At 42.4% G+C, this 19,949-nt stretch overlaps 1 protein-coding gene across 15 annotated transcripts in view; it reads right to left on the bottom strand.

Moving 5' to 3' along the window:
* TCF7 (transcription factor 7) overlaps positions 1 to 19,949 on the bottom strand; it is a 167,375-nt gene that overhangs the window by 50,489 nt on the left and 96,937 nt on the right. For 11 of the 15 annotated variants that reach the window (XM_073649581.1, XM_073649575.1, XM_073649580.1 and 8 more), the window contains 2 exons: positions 14,947 to 15,037; positions 4,443 to 4,529 (listed from right to left, as the gene is read on the bottom strand). In XM_073649581.1, the coding sequence (XP_073505682.1) occupies positions 4,443 to 4,529; positions 14,947 to 15,037 (178 nt within the window). The remainder of the gene's footprint in view (positions 1 to 4,442; positions 4,530 to 14,946; positions 15,038 to 19,949) is intronic. The other 4 variants (XM_073649584.1, XM_073649579.1, XM_073649578.1 and 1 more) reach the window with 1 other exon arrangement.

Genomic DNA, 19,949 nt, shown 5'->3' with positions numbered 1-19,949 from the left:
TGTTTGTAGTCTGTAACCATGGAAACAAATACAGATAATTTCCTCCATTGCAGTAAAATTTCTCTAAGGCCAGGTCCACACGCTCAGTATTTGGTCAGTATTTTACATCAGTATCTGTAACCCAAAACCAGGAGTGGGTGATAAATACAGAAGTGGTGACGTTTCTATTATACGTCTCCTCTGATTGTTCCACTCCTGGTTTTGGCTTATAGATACTGATGTAAAATACTGACCAAATAATGAACATGTGCACGTGGGCTAAGTAAAACTTTGGAACATTAACGCAACACCAACAAACATTTGTATTGCGCTATTATCTCAATGAACTCAAAGGAAAAGTATCCACAAAAAAAGAAAAAATTAAGAAAAAGAAAAAATAGGGCCCACACACCTTTAGTATTAAATTAATGCACAGGTGCACAAATACGCTATGTGGCCAATGTACGAACATGCACTACCGTTCAAAAGTTTGGGGTCATTTAGAAATTTCATTATTTTTGAAAGAAAAGCACATTTTTTTCAATGAAGCCAACATTAAATGAATCATAAATACACTCTATACATTGTTAATGTGGTAAATGACTATTCTAGCTGCAAACGTCTTGTTTTTATTGCAATATCTACATAGGTGAATAGAGGCCCATTTCCAAAACCACCACTCCAGTGTTTTAATGGTACATTGTGTTTGCTAACTGTGTAAGAAGGCTAATGGATGTTTAGAAAACCCTAGAAAACCCTTGCACAAGTATGTTAGCCCAGCTAAAAACAGTTTGGCTGATTTGAGAAGCTATAAAATTGACCTTCCTTTGAGCTAGTTGAGAATCTGGAGCATTACATTTGTTTGTTCTATGAAACTCTCAAAATGGCCAGAAAAAGAGAACTTTCATGTGAAACTCGACAGTCTATTCTTGTTCTTAGAAATGAAGGCTATTCCATGCGAGAAGCTGCCAAGAAACTGAAGATTTCCTACAACGGTGTGTACTACTCCCTTCAGAGGAGAGCACAAACAGGCTCTAACCAGAGTAGAAAGAGAAGTGGGAGGCCCCGCTGCACAACTGAGCAACAAGACAAGTACATTAGAGTCTCCAGTTTGAGAAATCGACGCCTCACAGCTCCTCAACTGGCAGCTTCATTAAATAGTACACGCAAAACGCCAGTGTCAACGTCTACAGTGAAGAGGCGACTCCGGGATGCTGGCCTTCAGGGCAAAGAAAAAGCCATATCTGAGACTGGCTAATAAAAAGAAATATTGCCCATTGCCCAAAGAACACAGACATTGGACAGAGGAAGATTGGAAAAAAAGTTTTATGGACAGACGAATCAAAGTTTGAGGTGTTTGGATCACACAGAAGAACATTTGTGAGACGCAGAACAACTGAAAAGATGCTGGAAGAGTGCCTGACGCCATCTGTCAAGCATGGTGGAGGTAATGTGATGGTCTGGGGTTGCTTTGGTGCTGGTAAAGTGGGAGATTTGTACAAGATAAATGGGATTTTGAATAAGGAAGGCTATCACTCCATTTTGCAACGCCATGCCATACCCAGTGGACAGCGCTTGATTGGAGCCAATTTCATCCTACAACAGGACAATGACCCAAAGCACACCTCCAAATTATGCATGAACTATTTAGGGAACAAGCAGGCAGCTGGTATTCTCTCTGTAATGGAGTGGCCAGAGCAGTCACCAGATCTCAACCCCATTGAGCTGTTGTGAGAGCAGCTTTGACCGTATGATGCGCAAAAAGTGTCCATCAAGCCAATCCAACTTGTGGGAGGGGCTTCAGGAAGCATGGGGGGAAATTTCTCAAGATTACCTCAGCAAATTACCAGCTAGAATGCCAATGGTCTGCAATGTTGTAATTGCTGCAAAGGGAGCATTCTTTGACAAAAGCAAAGTTTGAAGGAGAAAATTATTCTTTCAAATAAAAATCATTATTTCTAACCTTGTCAATGTCTGGAATATATTTTCTAATCATTTTGCAACTCATTTGATAAATAAAAGTATGAGTTTTCATGGAAAACATTAAATTGTCTGGGTGACCCCAAACTTTTGAACGGTAGTGTATACATACACGATGCGTCCGCACACTGCTACTAATGAATACATGAACTCCAATATTGCTGCAAACGTTAAAAATGTAAAAGGTACTTCGCGTTTTTTGATCAAAGAGTGCAAAAGCCATCCAATCAAGTCAAGGTGTCCTTTTAATGTGGATGGTCCCTAGCCACCTAAATGTCCATCCATATTAAAATGTCACCTTGATGTGGTTGGATGGCTTTTGCGCTCTTTGATCAAAAAACTCTTCCGTTTTTAATGTTTGCCGCAATATTGGAGTTTATGTATTCATTAGCTGCAGTGTACTGACGCACAGTGTATGTTTATTTTTGCCACATAGCGTATTTGTGCACCAGTGCATTAATTAATACTAAAGGTGTGCGGGTCCTATTTTTTTCTTTTTTGTGTAGTACATATTGGGGTGGGTGTGGCCCCCTCCAGTGCCCAGCATCCTTATCCACCCATCTTTCCCATGTAAGGCTATTGTCACGGGTGTGTCAGGTGGGACAGACAGTCATCCTGGATCCAGCTGTAGAAGGTCATTGCGCTTAGCTCTGCAGGCACCTTCTTGATCTTTTCATCTCTGTAGTGTAGTGATATCATTCTCCTTCTAGGACCCAGCAGTGACCTCCACCTTCTGCTGCTAATTTACACACCCTTGCTGGATGTTTAAATACCTTCAGTCTCTCCAGAGAGTCGCCGGTGATAGCTCTATTGTCCTCTGTCCAAGACTGGATTACTAGTAGTTGGCTATTGTCTTTTTGAAATTCCTTTGGAGGATAGTTGGCATAATGTCTCTGGTGTCTTCTAAGTCAGCTAAGTGTATTCCCTTGTCTGTTTACCCATTTGTCTTTAGTTGCAGTGGGGGCTGACTAGTGCTCACCCTGTCCCCTCCCTATCTAGGGCCTATCGCTAGGGGCTGTCAGGGATTAGGTTTCCTGCTGGGCGATAGGTGCGGAATCTACTTAGGGACCTTAGGGGAGACAGGGTGTTATCAGATCTGCCTCTCCCCTGTTCCCTAGTGTTTGAGCTTCCTCCCCCTCTTCCCGTCGTGCTGCACTTAGTCTTTCCCTCACCTTGCATGACAGCTATGCTCCCACAATGAGTTTTTTTACTTTACTTTACCTGTGAAAGAGCTATAAGCACATATAACTAGTTTGAGGGAGGGGATGAAATCCTGCTGGGAGGGGATGAGATCCTGCTGGGAGGGGATGAAATCCTGCTGGGAGGGGATGAAATCCTGCTGGGAGGGGATGAAATCCTGCTGGGAGGGGATGAAATCCTGCTGGGAGGGGATGAAATCCTGCTGGGAGGGGATGAAATCCTGCTGGGAGGGGATGAAATCCTGCTGGGAGGGGATGAAATCCTGCTGACAGCAGCGTGATGTAGTGGCAGAGACTCTAACTCGAGAGACATGTTACTTACTAGGCTGTGTGCTGTTGCATCAATAAAAATAGTGTTTTATCACCAGGGGATTATCACTAGAGGATTAGTGGCCTCATTCCACCTATTCCTGTGAAACCCCGCCCTTAACACTGATTAGCAGCTTTCTGTCAATATACAGGGTACACAGAAGACGGTAAGAGGTGTGGAATTATACAGAGCTCAGCATTTAGAACACTGCTAGATTTTCAGCAGAGAAAAAAATGTGATTACATCACAATTGCTGCAGCCACTAAACTAAGTGACTCATCACTGGAATCAGTGTCTCTGCCCTGACATCATACTTTTCTCGAAATACATAGCAAAAATCGGCTAGTAGATTCTCTTTAATTGATTTGAAACTTAAATTTGAAAGTGTAGTATAGGCAAAAAAAAGCATGATAATGGACGTAGTTGTGACAACCAGAATGAAATCATTCGAGGTTACCAATGCTGGATGTATTTTAAAAAAAACAGGAAACTAAGTAAGCGGCTTTACAGCCCTTTTATATCTTATGGCATAGTCTACGCAGAACTTTCCTTATATGAATGAAGGGCTACAAATGCTGTGTGTTCATGTAAAAGGTCTGCTAGTGAAAGAACGGATTATGAAAACATATGCATGGAATATTCGGTGTCTTCCTGTACACTCACAAAGATGGCCTCAGGCTTTAAACACAACCAAGAACGTAAGAGGAACAGCAAAATATAGAAACGCACAAGACATAAAATCTGCAAGAGAATGCTGGAAAGCCGGCTCCTTTTGCTGCACTCATTTACTTGCATAGGGAAACTGAAGTGGACAATCTTTCAGAGGCGGACATTAGGACGATACAAAGGCAACACGGAAAAGCTAGTATCAACTGCAACTTGCACGATGGACGAAAATGGCGAAAAAGCTGGAGCGCTGGAAGCTGCAAAGCACTGAACACAGGGAGGCGCTGTCTCACTGGTCCGATACTCACCTGGAGTATGATGCACCTGTAGACAATGCTGGTGAATATGGCTGTCTAAATCCACAAGAAGATAAGGGATAGACAGGCTGACTTTGCCTGCGAGTGGGAGAAAACAATCCATGGAGTCAACTTGGTGTCTCAAACATAAAGGAGTCATTTTGAATTAATGATTCACAATATTATTGATAAATTTATCCAAATAGAATTGGGATAGGTGGCTCCCATTTTTGGAACACAGAATACATTGTGTGTGAAAATTACAGAATAATCCAGAATTCCACCATAATGCATTAAGGTTATAGGGAACCCTGACAGCACAAAACAAGCACAGGCTGTCTCTGTATAGTCAGCCATGATTTAATCGGGTACACTGGCATTTTAGAGAAAACACACTGCGAAGAGTACCTATCACCAGCCTGGGGCTGCCCATTATATTTAAAGGAAATCTGTTAGCAGGTTTTTGCCATGTATTATGAAGACAGCATGAAGTAGGGGTTAAAATACAGATTTCAGCGATGCCTCCCTTATCAAGCTTTGTGCTGTTTACTTGCAAATATTATTTTAGCACCAGGAGCTTATCATTGCTAGACTACAGCAGCCTGTGTGGCTGTCAGACACGCCCCCTCCTGTGATAGGCACCTCACTGTCTATGGACTTTGTAGATACACAGCCTGGTGGGGGCGGGGTTAGCTTTCTCAGCCCTGCTATATTGCTAAATCTAAAAACTCTGTCAGAACCGCTGCACCCAGTAATCTAAGTGATACATCATAGGATTCAGTTTCTCTTTACCTACATTACCCTGCTCTCAGATGAGGTAGCAAAAACCTACTGACAGATTCCCTTTAATACAACAGCGGGTAGACCCAAGTTACTGACTACCAGGCCAGACTTTCTTACAAAGTCAGCTTGCAATTTCAAGGTTGTGAGAATCCAGGAAAAAAAGAGCAGGATTTCACAACCCTCCACAGTCACTATTCAGTAACATAAAAAATTACACGCCATGCTCAATTCATGCATCTTGTGAGAGGGACCCCAGAGAGTTGTGGGATCCCGCTCTTCTTGACAGGATCCCACAACTCAGAAGTTCGGGCCTGACTTTGCTAAAAAGTCAGGCTACTTCTGATGAATTTTTCTACTGGATTATATCTAGAGAAGTCACCAAACTGGCGCTGCCCACTGTTTATTAAATAAAAGGGCAGCCGCAGATTGGTGATAGGTACCCTCTCAAAAGGAGTCAGGGACAGGAAGAAGAATTATCTGAACAGCTCTCCTCCAGTGTCTCCCCAACTCATGTGTGTATTGAAACCGGCAATCATAACTGGGCATTGAGAAGCCATACAAGACCCACTCCAATAGCTTTTCTTCCTATTCCCTACTCCTTTCTAACCAATGGGGGGAGATTTACTAATTAATATGAGCCAGAATTCTGGTGCACAGGCCATGTGCCACATTTATTAAGGGTTTTACACCCATTTTGCTCCACACTACACACTAGAAATGAGGGTGTTTGTAAAATTAACCAAATTTACTAAAGTAAGACAATTAAGGTGGAATGAATTTTGATTAGACGATCTAAAGACAAAAATACCCCAGATTTGCCAACCAGCATGATAAATTTGGTGCATTTTAACTTTGTCTACTCTAAGGACTAGTACTTATGCCCAATGTTTTCCCAGAAATAGAACAGTTTTTAAGAGTAAATGACAGATGCCAGCAATGGGGGAGCCTGTTCTTGTATAACCTTAAAGGGGTGTTCTTAAGTTTGAAAGCTTTATACTATCCAAAGGACAGGGAATAACTTTCCAATCACTGGGTTTGCACAACATTAACCCCCACCAATCTGGAATTGGAGAGAAGGTAGATCATGCGCCTCTCCATTCATTCTAATACGAGTGCAGAAGATCAGCCAAGTGCTGCTCTCAACAATCTCCGGCACTCCCATAAAGAATGAATGGTGCTGTAGAGCAAATGATCCACCTCCACGTTCAGCCAGGGCTCTTTTCGCTGGTTCTAATTCTCCCTGAATGAGTTGCTATCTAATAACACCCACTTGAATTTAACAAAAGGTAACTTATTTGAACGCCAATATATTTGCAACGGAGAGGTGGAATTAAAAAACAAAGCTAAACAAAAAACATTTTATTCCTCTTCAGCCACTGTTATATTGTGTGTCCAGCTCAATATGAAAAATTTGATACAAGGTCCTGTGTCAGCACAAAATGACTGCTAAGTGCATGATTGGCGTGATCAAGTAGTTCAGTGCTCCTTCCCACCTCCTCTGTCCCTCTTCCTTGATTGACAGCTGTAGCTTTTCAGGTGCCAAAGGAAAGTGGAGATGGAAAACAAGTACCGTATTTTTCGGACTGTAAGACACGCTTTTTTCCTCCAAAATTTTGGAGGAAAGTGGGGGGTGCGTTTTATAGTCTGATATATATACTGTGGCTGTGGGGGGGGGGGGGAACGGCAGCGGAGCGGGGCACAGGAGGTAGTAGCCCCGCTGCTGCATCCTACACTGTGCCTGCTGCTAAAGAAAATGAATATTCACTGCTCCCCACGCCCATGGGAGTGGGTTGTAATGAATATTCATGGTCTTTAATAGCAGGCACACAGACCGCAGAGCGGCAGCAGGAGCAGCACGGTGACTACACTGTGCACGCTTTTAAGGAGAATGAATGGTCACTGCTCCCAATGTCCATAGTCCCGGCGTGGGGAGCAGTGACTACTCTGGCACAGCATGTCATAGTATGAGGGCGCATGACAGTTACGCCATGCGCGGCTCACATAGTGAGATCCCGGTCTGCAGCAGAGCAGGACACAGCACTGGAGGAGAGAGGAGGTGAGTATAATTTTTTTTTTTTGCGTGCAGCATGATGGGGATCAGAGGGTGCCAAGCATACCAGGATAAGGAACGAAGGGTGCCATACATACCAGGAAGAGGCATGAGGAGGGCCATACATACCAGGATGAGGGATGAAGGGTGCCATACATACCAGGAAGAGGGGGGCCATACATACCAGGATGAGGGATGAAGGGTGCCATGCATACCAGGATGAGGGATGAAGGGTGCCATGCATACCAGGATGGGGATCAGAGGGTGCCAAGCATACCAGGATGGGGAACGAGGGGGGCCATACATACCAGGAAGAGGCATGAGGGGGGCCATACATACCAGGATGAGGGGTGCCATACATACCAGGAAGAGGCATGAGGAGGGCCATACATACCAGGATGAGGGATGAAGGGTGCCATACATACCAGGAAGAGGGGGGCCATACATACCAGGATGAGGGATGAAGGGTGCCATGCATACCAGGATGAGGGGTGAAGGGTGCCATGCATACCAGGATGGGGATCAGAGGGTGTCAAGCATACCAGGATGGGGAACGAAGGGTGCCATACATACCAGGAAGAGGCATGAGGGGGGCCATACATACCAGGATGAGGGATGAGGGGTGCCATACATACCAGGAAGAGGGATGAGGGGTGCCATACATACCAGGATGGGGATGAGGGCCACGTATAACAGGAAGGAGGGGGTTCCAACAGCTATGGGGGTGTTTAACAAATGTCTGAAAAGCAATGTCTAAAGCATTCCAAATGTTATGTTATCATATGTGTCATGTTCGAGATCTGTGTTCTGCTGCTGTGATACCGCAATTTCCTCCGGGATAAATAAAGTATATCTTATATATATCAGGATGGGGGATATTAACAGAATTGGAGGACATTACCCCTATAACAGTGTCAGCAGCAGACCCCCCCTCCCTTAACAGGGCATCATGACCACATTGTTTGCTTAAATTTTTTTTCTATTTTCCTCCTCTAACACCTAGGTGCGTCTTATGGTCCAATGTGTCTTATAGTCCGAAAAATACGGTAGTTGGGAATGTGCACTACACTGCGCGGCTAAAATAAAAAGTCTGCAATCCTGTAACAAAATAAAGTATATATAGAAGAATAAGCAGTACAATCTGTAATACCCCCGCAACAATACAGCATCTCAAAATGGAGAAGGCCCCAAATTACCTTGTGTCTTTGTTCCACCGCTATTTCTCATACTACATAATCTGCTGTCTGTACAATCCAGACGCTGTGTGACCAGTATTGGGAACGCTTTCTCCCCTGTCATACCACACATATTTGACAGTGTGAGCACTAGTTATGTGTCCCGGCAATGCCATAATTCGGCTGTCATGTTTAGCCTGCGTTTACCTCCGTGCTGCCATTCTGTTTACAGCCTGTCATACTACCGTACAATCACTCCCACACTACTTAAAAGTTAATCATGTATGTTGTGATCACACCAACAAACACCCGACGCTGCAGAACATCGGCGCCCTTTGAAGTTCCACATTCCGTCCCAAAGCAAAACAGAAATGCGCAAAGTTAATCCAACAGTGACATTTGTAACTCCATGGGACAAATTACTAGAATACAAAAGGATTAAGGCCTTCACACCTTCACCCTAAATGAGTCTGACATGTTAATTAGTGCAATTGGAAATCAAGGTTGATGGATAGGAAGGGAAGTATATTTTCCTTTCAGTTTGACATGGTTTGTCCACATCTTTAGGAGCCTTTCTCATCGTGATGAATGTAATTCATGATCTGGGAATCAGCCCATCTCCCTAATATCCCAGTGTAATAAGTCACTTCTCACCAGTACAAGTGTACAAAAGCATTAAAGAGTGGGCCTGATTAAACTTATTTTTACTAACATGTTCTTTGTAACAATTAAAGGGAAGGTTATGTCCTGTGAAGTCTCAATCCGATATACACAAATTACTAGGGATGTGATGCTGGATGTGCTTGTTAGACAATATATACCTAGATATCAGCCAGCCACTTATGCTAATACAGCAAGAGAGGAAATTCCTTAATACTTACTGCTTCCACCCATAAAAAATTCCTGAGCAATTAGGAATTGTAATGCATATGCAAATGAGGCATTAAATGCATTGGGTGTGACAGAGCACTTTAGGAACCTCTGCCTCCTAAAGTTCTTTCACTGTCCTGCTCCAGCCTCTTTAGCCTAATTGCTCACGGCCGGATTTCCTTGTCTTTCGTCTGACATCATACAGACAGCAAGATATAATTTTCAAGCTAAAGAGGCTAGTGTTAGGCGGGGAAACAACCTCAGGAGGCAGTGGCTCCTTAAGTAATCCATTGCACCAAGAGTATTTAATGCCTTATTTGCGCATGAATGAAATTGCTAAGTACTTGGGAATGCAGCAACAGATAAAAGATATAAAAGGTTTGAATGGATGTATATTTCAAAGAGGGGGTCAAACTGGGGGGATGTAGGAGGCAGGCGCAGGGCATTTGCCCCAGGTAGAGCCAGCTGAGGGACGCCCATCGGGTAGCATTTTGCCACCCTCTGGAATTGGGATTCGGTTATTCTACGAACAGTTTGTTCAACTGAGAGTCAGCACGAAGAATAGGTCAAAGACAGTCTCACAGCACTTTTTCAGATTGAGTAAAATATGAAATCTGACAGCAGGCTCTTCCAGGATCAAGTCAACATACAGCAGCGTGATTAGGTTAACTGATCACACTGTTGGTATCACTCCTGTGCCGCAGAGGAGTAGAAAATGGCAGTAATATGGTGAGGGGGTGGGGTGTGTGAGAGGACACAGAGACTGGATAATATGGAGGGGGCAGTATAGAGAGGAAGCAGTGTGTGGGGACAGTATCTAGAGAGGGACAGTGTAAGGAGGGGACACAGCATTAAGACTGGGCAGTGGGCACAGTGTGAGGGGGAAGTATAGCGAGTGGGCAGCGTGGTGAGACAGTATGTAGGCACAGTATGGAGGTGGGGTGACTAAGGAGTAGACATGGTATAGAGACTGAGCAGTATGGGTGTGGGGGCACAGTATGGGGCAAAGTATAGAGAGGGGCCAATGTGAAGAAGATGCCCTGTATGGAAAGTGGACAATGTGGAGGGCACTTATAATAGGTACAGTGTGGAAGTTATAGCTAATAAGGACAGATAGTTTTAAATTTCATATTTTATAGGAAAGGCCAGGAAGCACAGTAAGGAGCAATTAATTTTTTCAGGAGCACAGTGAAAGGTAGAAATTTTTATTCAAGGACATTATGACACTTATTTTCATAAAGAGGGCATAATAACACTTATGACACAGTGTTGGTATGGGCTGCAGAAAACCGAAAAAAATGGAAGTCTGCAGAGATGAGATGTCATCATGGTGTCTGGACATGATCTAGACAAAGGAATGCAAAGAATCAAAGATGTCACCTATAAAAAGGTACCTGGGTTTAAATGTTTATCTGTGATATGGACTACGTCTCTTTAGTATTGTGGCTCCTCTATAGTCAGCAGTCCGATGATGGCCGTTAACAACAAATCCCAATATCTCCTCATCATTGTTAAGGACATATTGGGGGTTGCAGGTTAAAGCAATACAAATATGTATGTGGCTGACCAGACATTACAAGTGATTGCTGTACTAAGCTTGGCAATGTATTCATATACTGTATTTATGTATTAATGGTGGCTCTGGTGATGTATTCATTCACTGATGATGGTTCTTTATTAATGGTGGTTTTTGTACTGTATTCATGTACTAATGGTGGATCTGGTGATGTATTCTTGTACTGATGTTGGTTCTGGTGAATGTATTCATATACTAAATAAAGGTTCTGGTGATGAATTCCTGTATTGATGGTGGTTCTGGTGCTGTATTTCTAATTTTTGCAATTGAATGAAGGGAGCACTCTACAAAAGTATCATGATGTCAAAGTATTCTTCTAAACTGTACCTTTAGTTCCATAAAATGGGAAAGTAACAGTACAAAAAGTCTCCATGTAGCTCCAGCCTCAACTATATGTTTGTTCTTTGTATGGTTATTCTCAACTTGTGTGTTCAGAAGCACACTGCTGCACAACCATTCACTTCTTTGTTTCTGGGTGGGGCACGCACTACTCTGAGTGCCAGTTCTGGTTCCATAGATTTGTTTAACTGCTGGCGCTTCTGCTGCTATGACACACTAAGTCTGGCTGTGCTTGTTCTGAAATCGACACTCTTTTCACCATATATTTATATTGAGATAACGGGGCCTTTGAACAAGCACATGGCTCAGGGAAAGTGAGAACTGTTCAGGAGAACTGCTCTGTAAACTACCCTGGTGGAGTTGCAGGATTTGCAGGACTGATAACAGGTCAGGAGATGAGAGGTTGGGGAAGAGGTGAGCAATGGGCTGTATAGAGGTACCTGGTATCTCAGGAGTTAACTCCTCTCCTGAAATGTAACTACTGTGCACACTTGGGTCTGATGGTCACTATATAAGATAAAAGCTCTCATAGTTTGAGAATGACGGCAGGTATTAAAAGCAAGTCAATAGCAAACTTGCTTATTGTCATGCTGTCTAACTAACGCAATTTAATAACATGAGAACACCCCTTGAAAATTCATGTAAAATGAAAGTGTTTTTTCTGCTCTTTTTTAACGTATAATAAATGTGATTATAGCCACTGACTGACTGCAGGGATAGGTGACTGGTAAGTAGAACATCTTGATTTTCAGTTTGCCAGAGCTCATCAGAGCTGCAAAGCTACAGCAAGCAACTGATACTAGTGGGTAGTATGTTTATTTCTTTCCTTTGATCGCCACACTACCACCAGTAATCTTTACAAAACAAGCCAAAAACCCAGGTAAATCCAGAGAGGGTTGAACCTCATTTGATTCCATCCTCAATGTGCCACCAAACAGAAGATGGATTGTACACATGAATAGAAACAAGACAAAAAGTCACCAGCTGTAGATTCTAAGTGCATTGACTATCTGGCTCCTTGGATTTGTACAGTCCTGACAAATGCACATGTACAAGTTTTTCACTACATTTGAGTGGACCTATGTTTTTAGATACCCACTCATGTGGGATCTCCATTATTTCTTGTTATACGTGGTAGACCTCAGCTGGTTATTAACATCATATTACCTGGAAATGGTCCCACTTGCCCGAAGCACCAAACCGCACGCTAGGCTAAGACTCTGTAGAGGGAAATCCCCTTGTTTCAGCAAATTCCCCATTCTCGTACCACTATCCTTTGAGCACTGATGTGAAAATGGTTATTTAACTTCTCAAATTCACTGTTTGTTTAGCTCTCCTCTGATTATTGTACTTCTAGATATAACTGCAGCCAAAGTGTAGTTTATTACCTTTAAATGGTTTCCCGTAACACAAATTCTTGGATATTCCTGAATATAGATATACTTTTATTTGGAAGTGCACTGATATATAATTTGATAATTTTTTTTTACATTATTATGTGACAACCACATAGAGAGTAGTACCTTGCTCACTGGCCCAGTGGTCATGTGTCAAACATGCAAGGGCAAAGACTGGCTTTAGGGGTCACGTGAATGACGTACTTGACTGCGGCAGGACCAGCTAGAACCACCAGGGAAGCCGGGCTGTGACAGTGCAGGACTGAATAGGAAAGTGTTGCTTATTTTATTCTTTTAACACATTTACGGCCCATAAATCCAGGGCAAATCTGAAGTCGCGTGACATGTCTGTTATAGATAATACTTGTCTAGCCTATTAATTACCAATTCTGGGGCATCTTTTTTAGCACTCTATTGTGCCATTCCAAATATTCCTCCTTGAATTGTAGAAATTCAATAGGAACTAGTGCTATACCAAAAATATTAACTACTTTGAAATGCATTTCTTTTATGCTGATAATTTAATCAATCTTTACATGCCGTGCACTAAAAATTAATAAATAAAAAAATTGGTTAGCACTGACATTTTCATTACTAAAGGGAATCTCTTAGCAGATTTTTGCTATTTAATCAGGCAGAGAGCCTGATTCCAGGGATGTGTCACTTATTAGGCTGTGTGTTGTAGTTTCAAGACAAAGTGTTTTATCAGCAGGAGATTATCAATGCCTAAGGTGCAGTTCAGTCAGGCTAATCTGTGTAGCCCCGCCCCCAACACTGATTGGCAGCTTGCTGACAATGCACAGTGTGCACAGGAAGCTGCAAGCCAGGGATGTGGGCAGGGGTATACACAGCCCAGAAGTCTTACCTCTACTACATCTACATCAGACAAAGCAGGGATTCTATCAAAACGGCACAAAGCAGCCCAGTAAGTGACACATTGTTGGAATCAGACTCTCTGTCTCTATATTATGCTACTATTAGATTACATAGCAAAAACCTGCTGACAGATTCCCTTCAAGATTTTTTTGAGGTGAAAGAGAAAAGACATCTCTAATAGCAATAACCAAATTGAGGTCTGCATTCCAGAAGACTGTGTAGAGCCATATAAATCAAATGACTCACTTTCAAATCAGTGGCCAGTTAGTGTTCACATTGCAATAGCAGTTTAACCTCTACTTAAAGGGAATCTGTCAGCAGGTTTTGCTCTGAAATCTGAGAGCAGTAAAATATAGGATCAGAGACCCTGATTGCAGGGATGTGTCACTTGCACAGCAAATTGCTGTAGTTTCAATACAATAGCTCGCCCATGCCAGGCAGTCCAGCTAATCTGTGTGATCTAGCCCACACCACTGATTGGTATCTTCGTCTGCACACTGCCAATCAGAGATGTTGGCACGGTTATACAGGGCTCAGCATTCTGAGCTCTGCTATGTTTACAGAGAAAACAGGGATTTTATTAAAACTACACCAAGCAGTCCTGTAACACATCGATGCAATCAGGGTCTCTACCCCAAAATCTTGCGGTTTTCAGATTCCAAAGCAAAAACCTGCTGACAGATTCTCTTTAAAAACAGATTGTATAACTCACAGAGACCATTTAAGAAACCAAGGGCTCAACACATTGCATTTGCGCATGTTTTTTTGCCTTATTTTTGGCGTTTTTCACTTTTTTGAAGCCTATTTTATAGGTGTTCATTTTTTTTTTTAAATGTCCGACATTGTAGGCGTAGTTTGGGGTCTGGATGTTTTCAGATGACTAATCAATTGTGATCTTTTTAAAAAGTCACAAAATTCTAAATTTCTCCCCTTTGGAGTTATTTTAACATACGACTAAACTTTTTGTTCAAATTGTGCAACATTTAATGGAGTATATGACTTTTTGTGCAAATAAGTCTCTAAAAAAGGTTAAAGACAAAAATAAAGATTTTGCACAAAATTCATGAACCATGTGCATTATTTGGAAGATTTTGCTGCAAAACACATCAACGAATATCGGAATACAAAAACAGAAGAGTGGCTTAAAAAATGCAGGTAACGCATTCTTCTAGGTGTCCAGTTGGCAATTTTGGCTTGTCATTAATTTGATTAACAAATTGAGGTTCTTTGGGCTTATGTCATTGTTACCTAAGGTTTCTCATGTCAGTCCTACATGGGTATGATTTGGTTTACTTTGGTAGTAGAAGTCTCGGTGGCCGTGTAAACTTCATTCACTTTCTATTTCATTGTTAATCATCAGAAGAATGAACAGGTTATCAGCATTTGCCAAAAACATGAGGATTATTTAGGTCTATAACGAATAAATCTCTTCTGAGCAGCGGATACTCACCAACCCATAGAAGGGGATATTTGTCCGACCCCTCCTGGGGGAATAGGGTAAAATGCTGGAATATCTGGTGTTTGGGAAGGTCTGTGAGCACCTATAGAATAAAAAGCAAATATTTACCTGCCATAGCGGATGAAATATTATTATTATATATATAAAAACACATTCTTATATACTGTAGTTATGTCAAGTTACCCAAACATAATCAACTTTTCTAAAGAGTAGAGACGAAAATTCCGAAATATTGTGAATTAACTATCAATATTGATCACTGTTCCTTGCCTAGGTAACCGGCCACGATGACCTGCAGGGAGGCCAGTAATCTAAGCAACAAGTTGTACTTGATAAAAGGAAAAATCCCTCTGTGCTTGAGAATGATCAGGATCTTTAACAAGGGGTAAATTGCAAAGTTGCTTGATTTTACAAGCACATTGCAATTTTACCCTTTTCTGTACTATGCTTTACAGCCTGTATGCACCACTCACAATCCGCAAGGATGGCGGCATCCAACCTGCTTCAGCCCTCTTCTCCCATGCTGCACAGTCCAAGCCCGGTCCGAGCAGTCTACCTTCAGAAGCGCATAGCCACCAGTAAAGCTGTGCGCTCCTCAAGAGCCATCTTGAAAACACCCCTTTAATGAAATCACTTATTTATTGATTTTATCTATCAATACATGAACAATTCATACCACATGTATCCATAGAGCTGTATTTTCTCGTTAGAAGAGTGTCTTTTGTTCCCCATCAGACCTGTAAGCAAACTTCCCTATATGCAAAAATTAAGTACAGGGTGGGCCATTTATATGGATACACCTAAATAAAATGGGAATGGTATGGGAGGGGACAACTTTTCCAGATGGGTGGTGACCATGGCGGCCATTTTGAAGTTGGCCATTTTGGATCCAACTTTATTTTTTTCAATGGGAAGAGGGTCATGTGACACATCCAACTTATTGAGAATTTCATAAGAAAAACAATGGTGTGCTTGGTTTTAACGTAACTTTATTCTTTCATGAGTTTTTTACAAGTTTATGACCACTTATAAAATGTGTTCAAAGTGCTGCCCATTGTGTTGGATTGTCAATGCAACCCTCTTCTCCCACTCTTGACACACTGATATCAACACCGCAGAAGAAATGCTAGCACAGGCTTCCAGTATCCGTTGTTTCAGATACTGCACATCTCGTATCTTCACAGCATAGACAATTGCCTTCAGATGACCCCAAAGATAAAAGTCTAAGGGGGTCAGATCGGGAGACCTTGGTGGCCATTCAACTGGCCCACAATGACCAATCCACTTTCCAGGAAACTGTTCATGTAGGTATGCTCGGACCTGACACCCATAATGTGGTGGTGCACCATCTTGTTGGAAAAACTCAGGGAACGTGCCATCTTCAGTGCATAAAGAGGGCAACACATCATCATGTAGCAATTTCAGATATCCAGTGGCATTGAGGTTTCCATTGACGAAGAATGGCCCCACTATCTTTGTACCCCATATACCACACAATACCATCAATTTTTGTGTTCCAACAATCTTGGAGAGATCTATCCACTGTGGGTTAGTGTCAGACCAATAGCGGTGGTTTTGTTTGTTAACTTCACCATTCACAAAAAAGTTTGCTTCATCACTTTTGGTTTTGCCCATTCTGCAAATTCAGTGCGCCGATCTGGGTCATCCTCGTTGAGATGCTGCAGCAGCTGGATTTTGTAAGGGTGCCATTTGTGAGCAGCTAATATCCTCCGGAGGGATGTTCGACTGATGCCACTCTCCAGTGACATGCGGCAAGTGCTACGCTGTGGGCTCTTGCTGAATGAAGCTAGGACAGCCACTGATGTTTCTTCATTAGTGACAGTTTTCTTGCGTCCACATTTTGGCCAATCCAACACTGAACCTGTTTCACAAAATTTGGTAAGCAGTTTGCTAACTGTAGCATGGGAGATGGGTGGTCTCGTAGGGTGCCTTGCATTGAAATCTGCTGCAATGACCCGGGTACTGCGTTCACCAGACATCAACACAATTTTTATCCATTCCTCACGTGTTAACCTCTGCGACATGTCAATGGCTGTAAACAAAGAGAAAGTTGTAAATAACTCATGAAAGAATAAAGTTACGTTAAAACCAAGCACACCATTGTTTTTATGAAATTCTCAATAAGTTTGATGTGTCACATGACCCTCTTCAAATTGAAAAAAATAACAGTGGATCCAAAATGGCCAACTTCAAAATGGCCGCCATGGTCACCACCCATCAGGAAAAGTTTTTCCCCTCCCATATACTAATGTGCCACAAACAGGAAGTTGATATCACCAACCATTCCCACTTTATTTAGGTGTATCCATATAAATGGCCCACCCTATATAGTGTTTTTGTAATGAGATCCAGACGTATGCAGATCTCTTAATCTCGGTAATTCAGGATCCTCCAAATGCCCCCTCAACCTCACTCAGTAGCCAAGATAGACAAACATTTTCCACGCAGACAGTTTTTGTCGGCCCGATACATTTGTCACCCTGTTGGGTATAATCAATTGGTGCTTGCTTAAAGGCTCGAAATTGGCCAGGGTAAACTGCCCTTAAAATGGGGGTCATGCAACTATACAGTCACCTTATCCCATGTAAAGAAGGACTGAAAACTCACAAAGCTATTAATCATATGTCATGGAAGATTCTGACATTTTCACAATCCACAGCAAGTCCACGCAAAATCTGCATGCTGATTGTGTGATGGATTGCAGAAAGGTAACAAATAGAAAAAGCATCTAAGATTAAGGCCCCTCAGGGCGGAATATTTCTGAAGTGCTTCTGCCGCAAAATCTGCATGTGTTACATATGGATTTTATTGCAGATTGGGCTGTAGATTCAAAAACAGATTTTAACCCCATACAAAGGCATCAATTCCGCAGAGAAAATCTGCGCCTTGCTCAGTTTTTCATTTTTCCACTACATGGTGGAATCTCTCCCCATGTATTGTGATTGGCTAGGAATATGCATGGCATCCATACTCTAGATTCACCAATCGGCCATGTCTGGACTCCCCCAATGTGTTCATACAGTCCGCTTTATATGGCATGTTATGTCGGCTTCCTTTTTCTCTTTTCCTGTAACAACTACTTGTTGTTAGGTAGATAAGACCACAACCACCTACCGAAGTATGGGCAAACACCTCTTAGCGTATGTGAAATCCACGGGCAAACCAAATACATAGCTGTTGAAGCAACACGGTTTCCTGTTTCATACAGTTGTTTTCAAAGGATGACTGGTTGCTCTCAATTATGGTATAATGCACTTTCCATTTTCATCACCACATGAACACTTAGCTCTTCGCCTGCTGACAAAATCTACTTCCTATCTTCTACCCATGCACAGCTCATTATGAGTCGTTCCTGGCTCATCACCTGTACTGGCTGCAGGACCGTAAACTACAGCCCTATCGACAACAGATGGGGTTAGACCACATAAAATGACTGAAGAGAAAAATACAGCTTCATAAAAAGTTCAACATTTATTTCCAAAGCAAGTTAATAGTTATGACAATCCATAATAGGTACAGCAATACGCGTTTCGAAGCTCATGGCGTTCTTTATCAGAGCTCTTTTTTCAGAGCTCGAAACGCTTATTGCTGTACCTATTATGGATGGTCAGAACTTTTAAGCTGCTTTGAAAATAAATTTTGATCTTTTTATGAAGCTGGAGTTTTCTCTTCAGTCATTTTCTCTGTTTGCCAAGTGGTCCCTTGGAATCCCTGCTTCAGACGCCATTAGCTGGTACTATCCTCTCTTTTCTTACACCACATAACACAAGCTATCCAAGTCTTGCAAAAGAAATAAAATAGGAAACAATATTTACTCCACATTTACTTTCAAGGCATTCTGCTACTTTTCTATTGATGATCTATCTCGGGATAGGTCATCATTACCAGATCGTGGGTTAGTGACACCCTGCTCCCCCATCAATCAGCTGTTTCCAGTGCTGGCGACGACTGGATGTCAGCTCTTGCGAAGTCACACAGAATAGCTCCGTTGTCTTTATAGTGGCCGTGGCAGGATAATGAACATCCGCCAATATTCAAATACATAGAAGTGGATCGGCAATACCCGGCCGTGGCCACTACTACTAGTCAACAGCGCTGTACTGTTCAGCTCCACAACATCCGGCAGCTGCCCGTACCGGAAACAGCTGATCAGTGTGGGTGCCGAGCATCGCACTCTCACAACCGGATATTGAGGACGTGTCCAACAGATCGATCATCAATATAAAAGTAGTGGACACGCCCTTCAATTAACCATTACAATACTTGCCAATTATAGATGGTAGGGGGTCCTGTACATAGAGGATACATATATTTTCTGCTGGTAAAAAAAATTAATTGTCTCATACCAGGTTCCAGGGTCCACAGACTGAGGGACTCTTGTTCTTTCTAGGCTTTTGTAGCTAGTGAACAGAGCTGTTAGGAGGCAGGGCACTAATACTGCTACCCTGGGGAATTCAGATACTGCCATACAGCGCCAACTATATCACCTTACAGGGGGCAGGCACACCGCACTACACAGCATCTACTTAAATAGTCTTTTACGGTGTCTAGGCCAACTTCCTTCCACACAAACACTATATTAAAGGGATCAGTGCCAACACCCCTGTTGGTATAGGGTAGAGAATGGGTTAATGTCTGTGTCCCTAGTGGTTTAGTGCAGAGAGTTAATGGTTCATACTTGAGGCCTGAATACAAAATTAGATAAAGGTAATCCAAACCAGCCAATTTCAGGGGGACCGTGCAAACTTCTGATGTGCATGGGGGCCGTGTCCACCCCTTACAAATGATGTCAGTAGAGATAAGGATTGGGCAGCGGAAATTTCAATGGCAAATCTTTTTGTTTTCAGAGGAACCAAGTCACTGACAGAGGAGAATGGCAGCGGCTTTATCTCCTTTGCCCATTAGTTAGATGAAGGCTAGGCTGAGTATATGTGTGAGTGGGAGAGTGTAGCTGACAGCTCTCATGCATATGG

This window comes from Phyllobates terribilis, unplaced genomic scaffold (genome assembly GCF_046119375.1).
Source record: "Phyllobates terribilis strain yellow unplaced genomic scaffold, ASM4611937v1 Scaffold_10__3_contigs__length_209671492, whole genome shotgun sequence".
Lineage (NCBI taxonomy): Eukaryota > Metazoa > Chordata > Amphibia > Anura > Dendrobatidae > Phyllobates > Phyllobates terribilis.
This window is presented reverse-complemented; position numbering and strand designations above follow the sequence as displayed.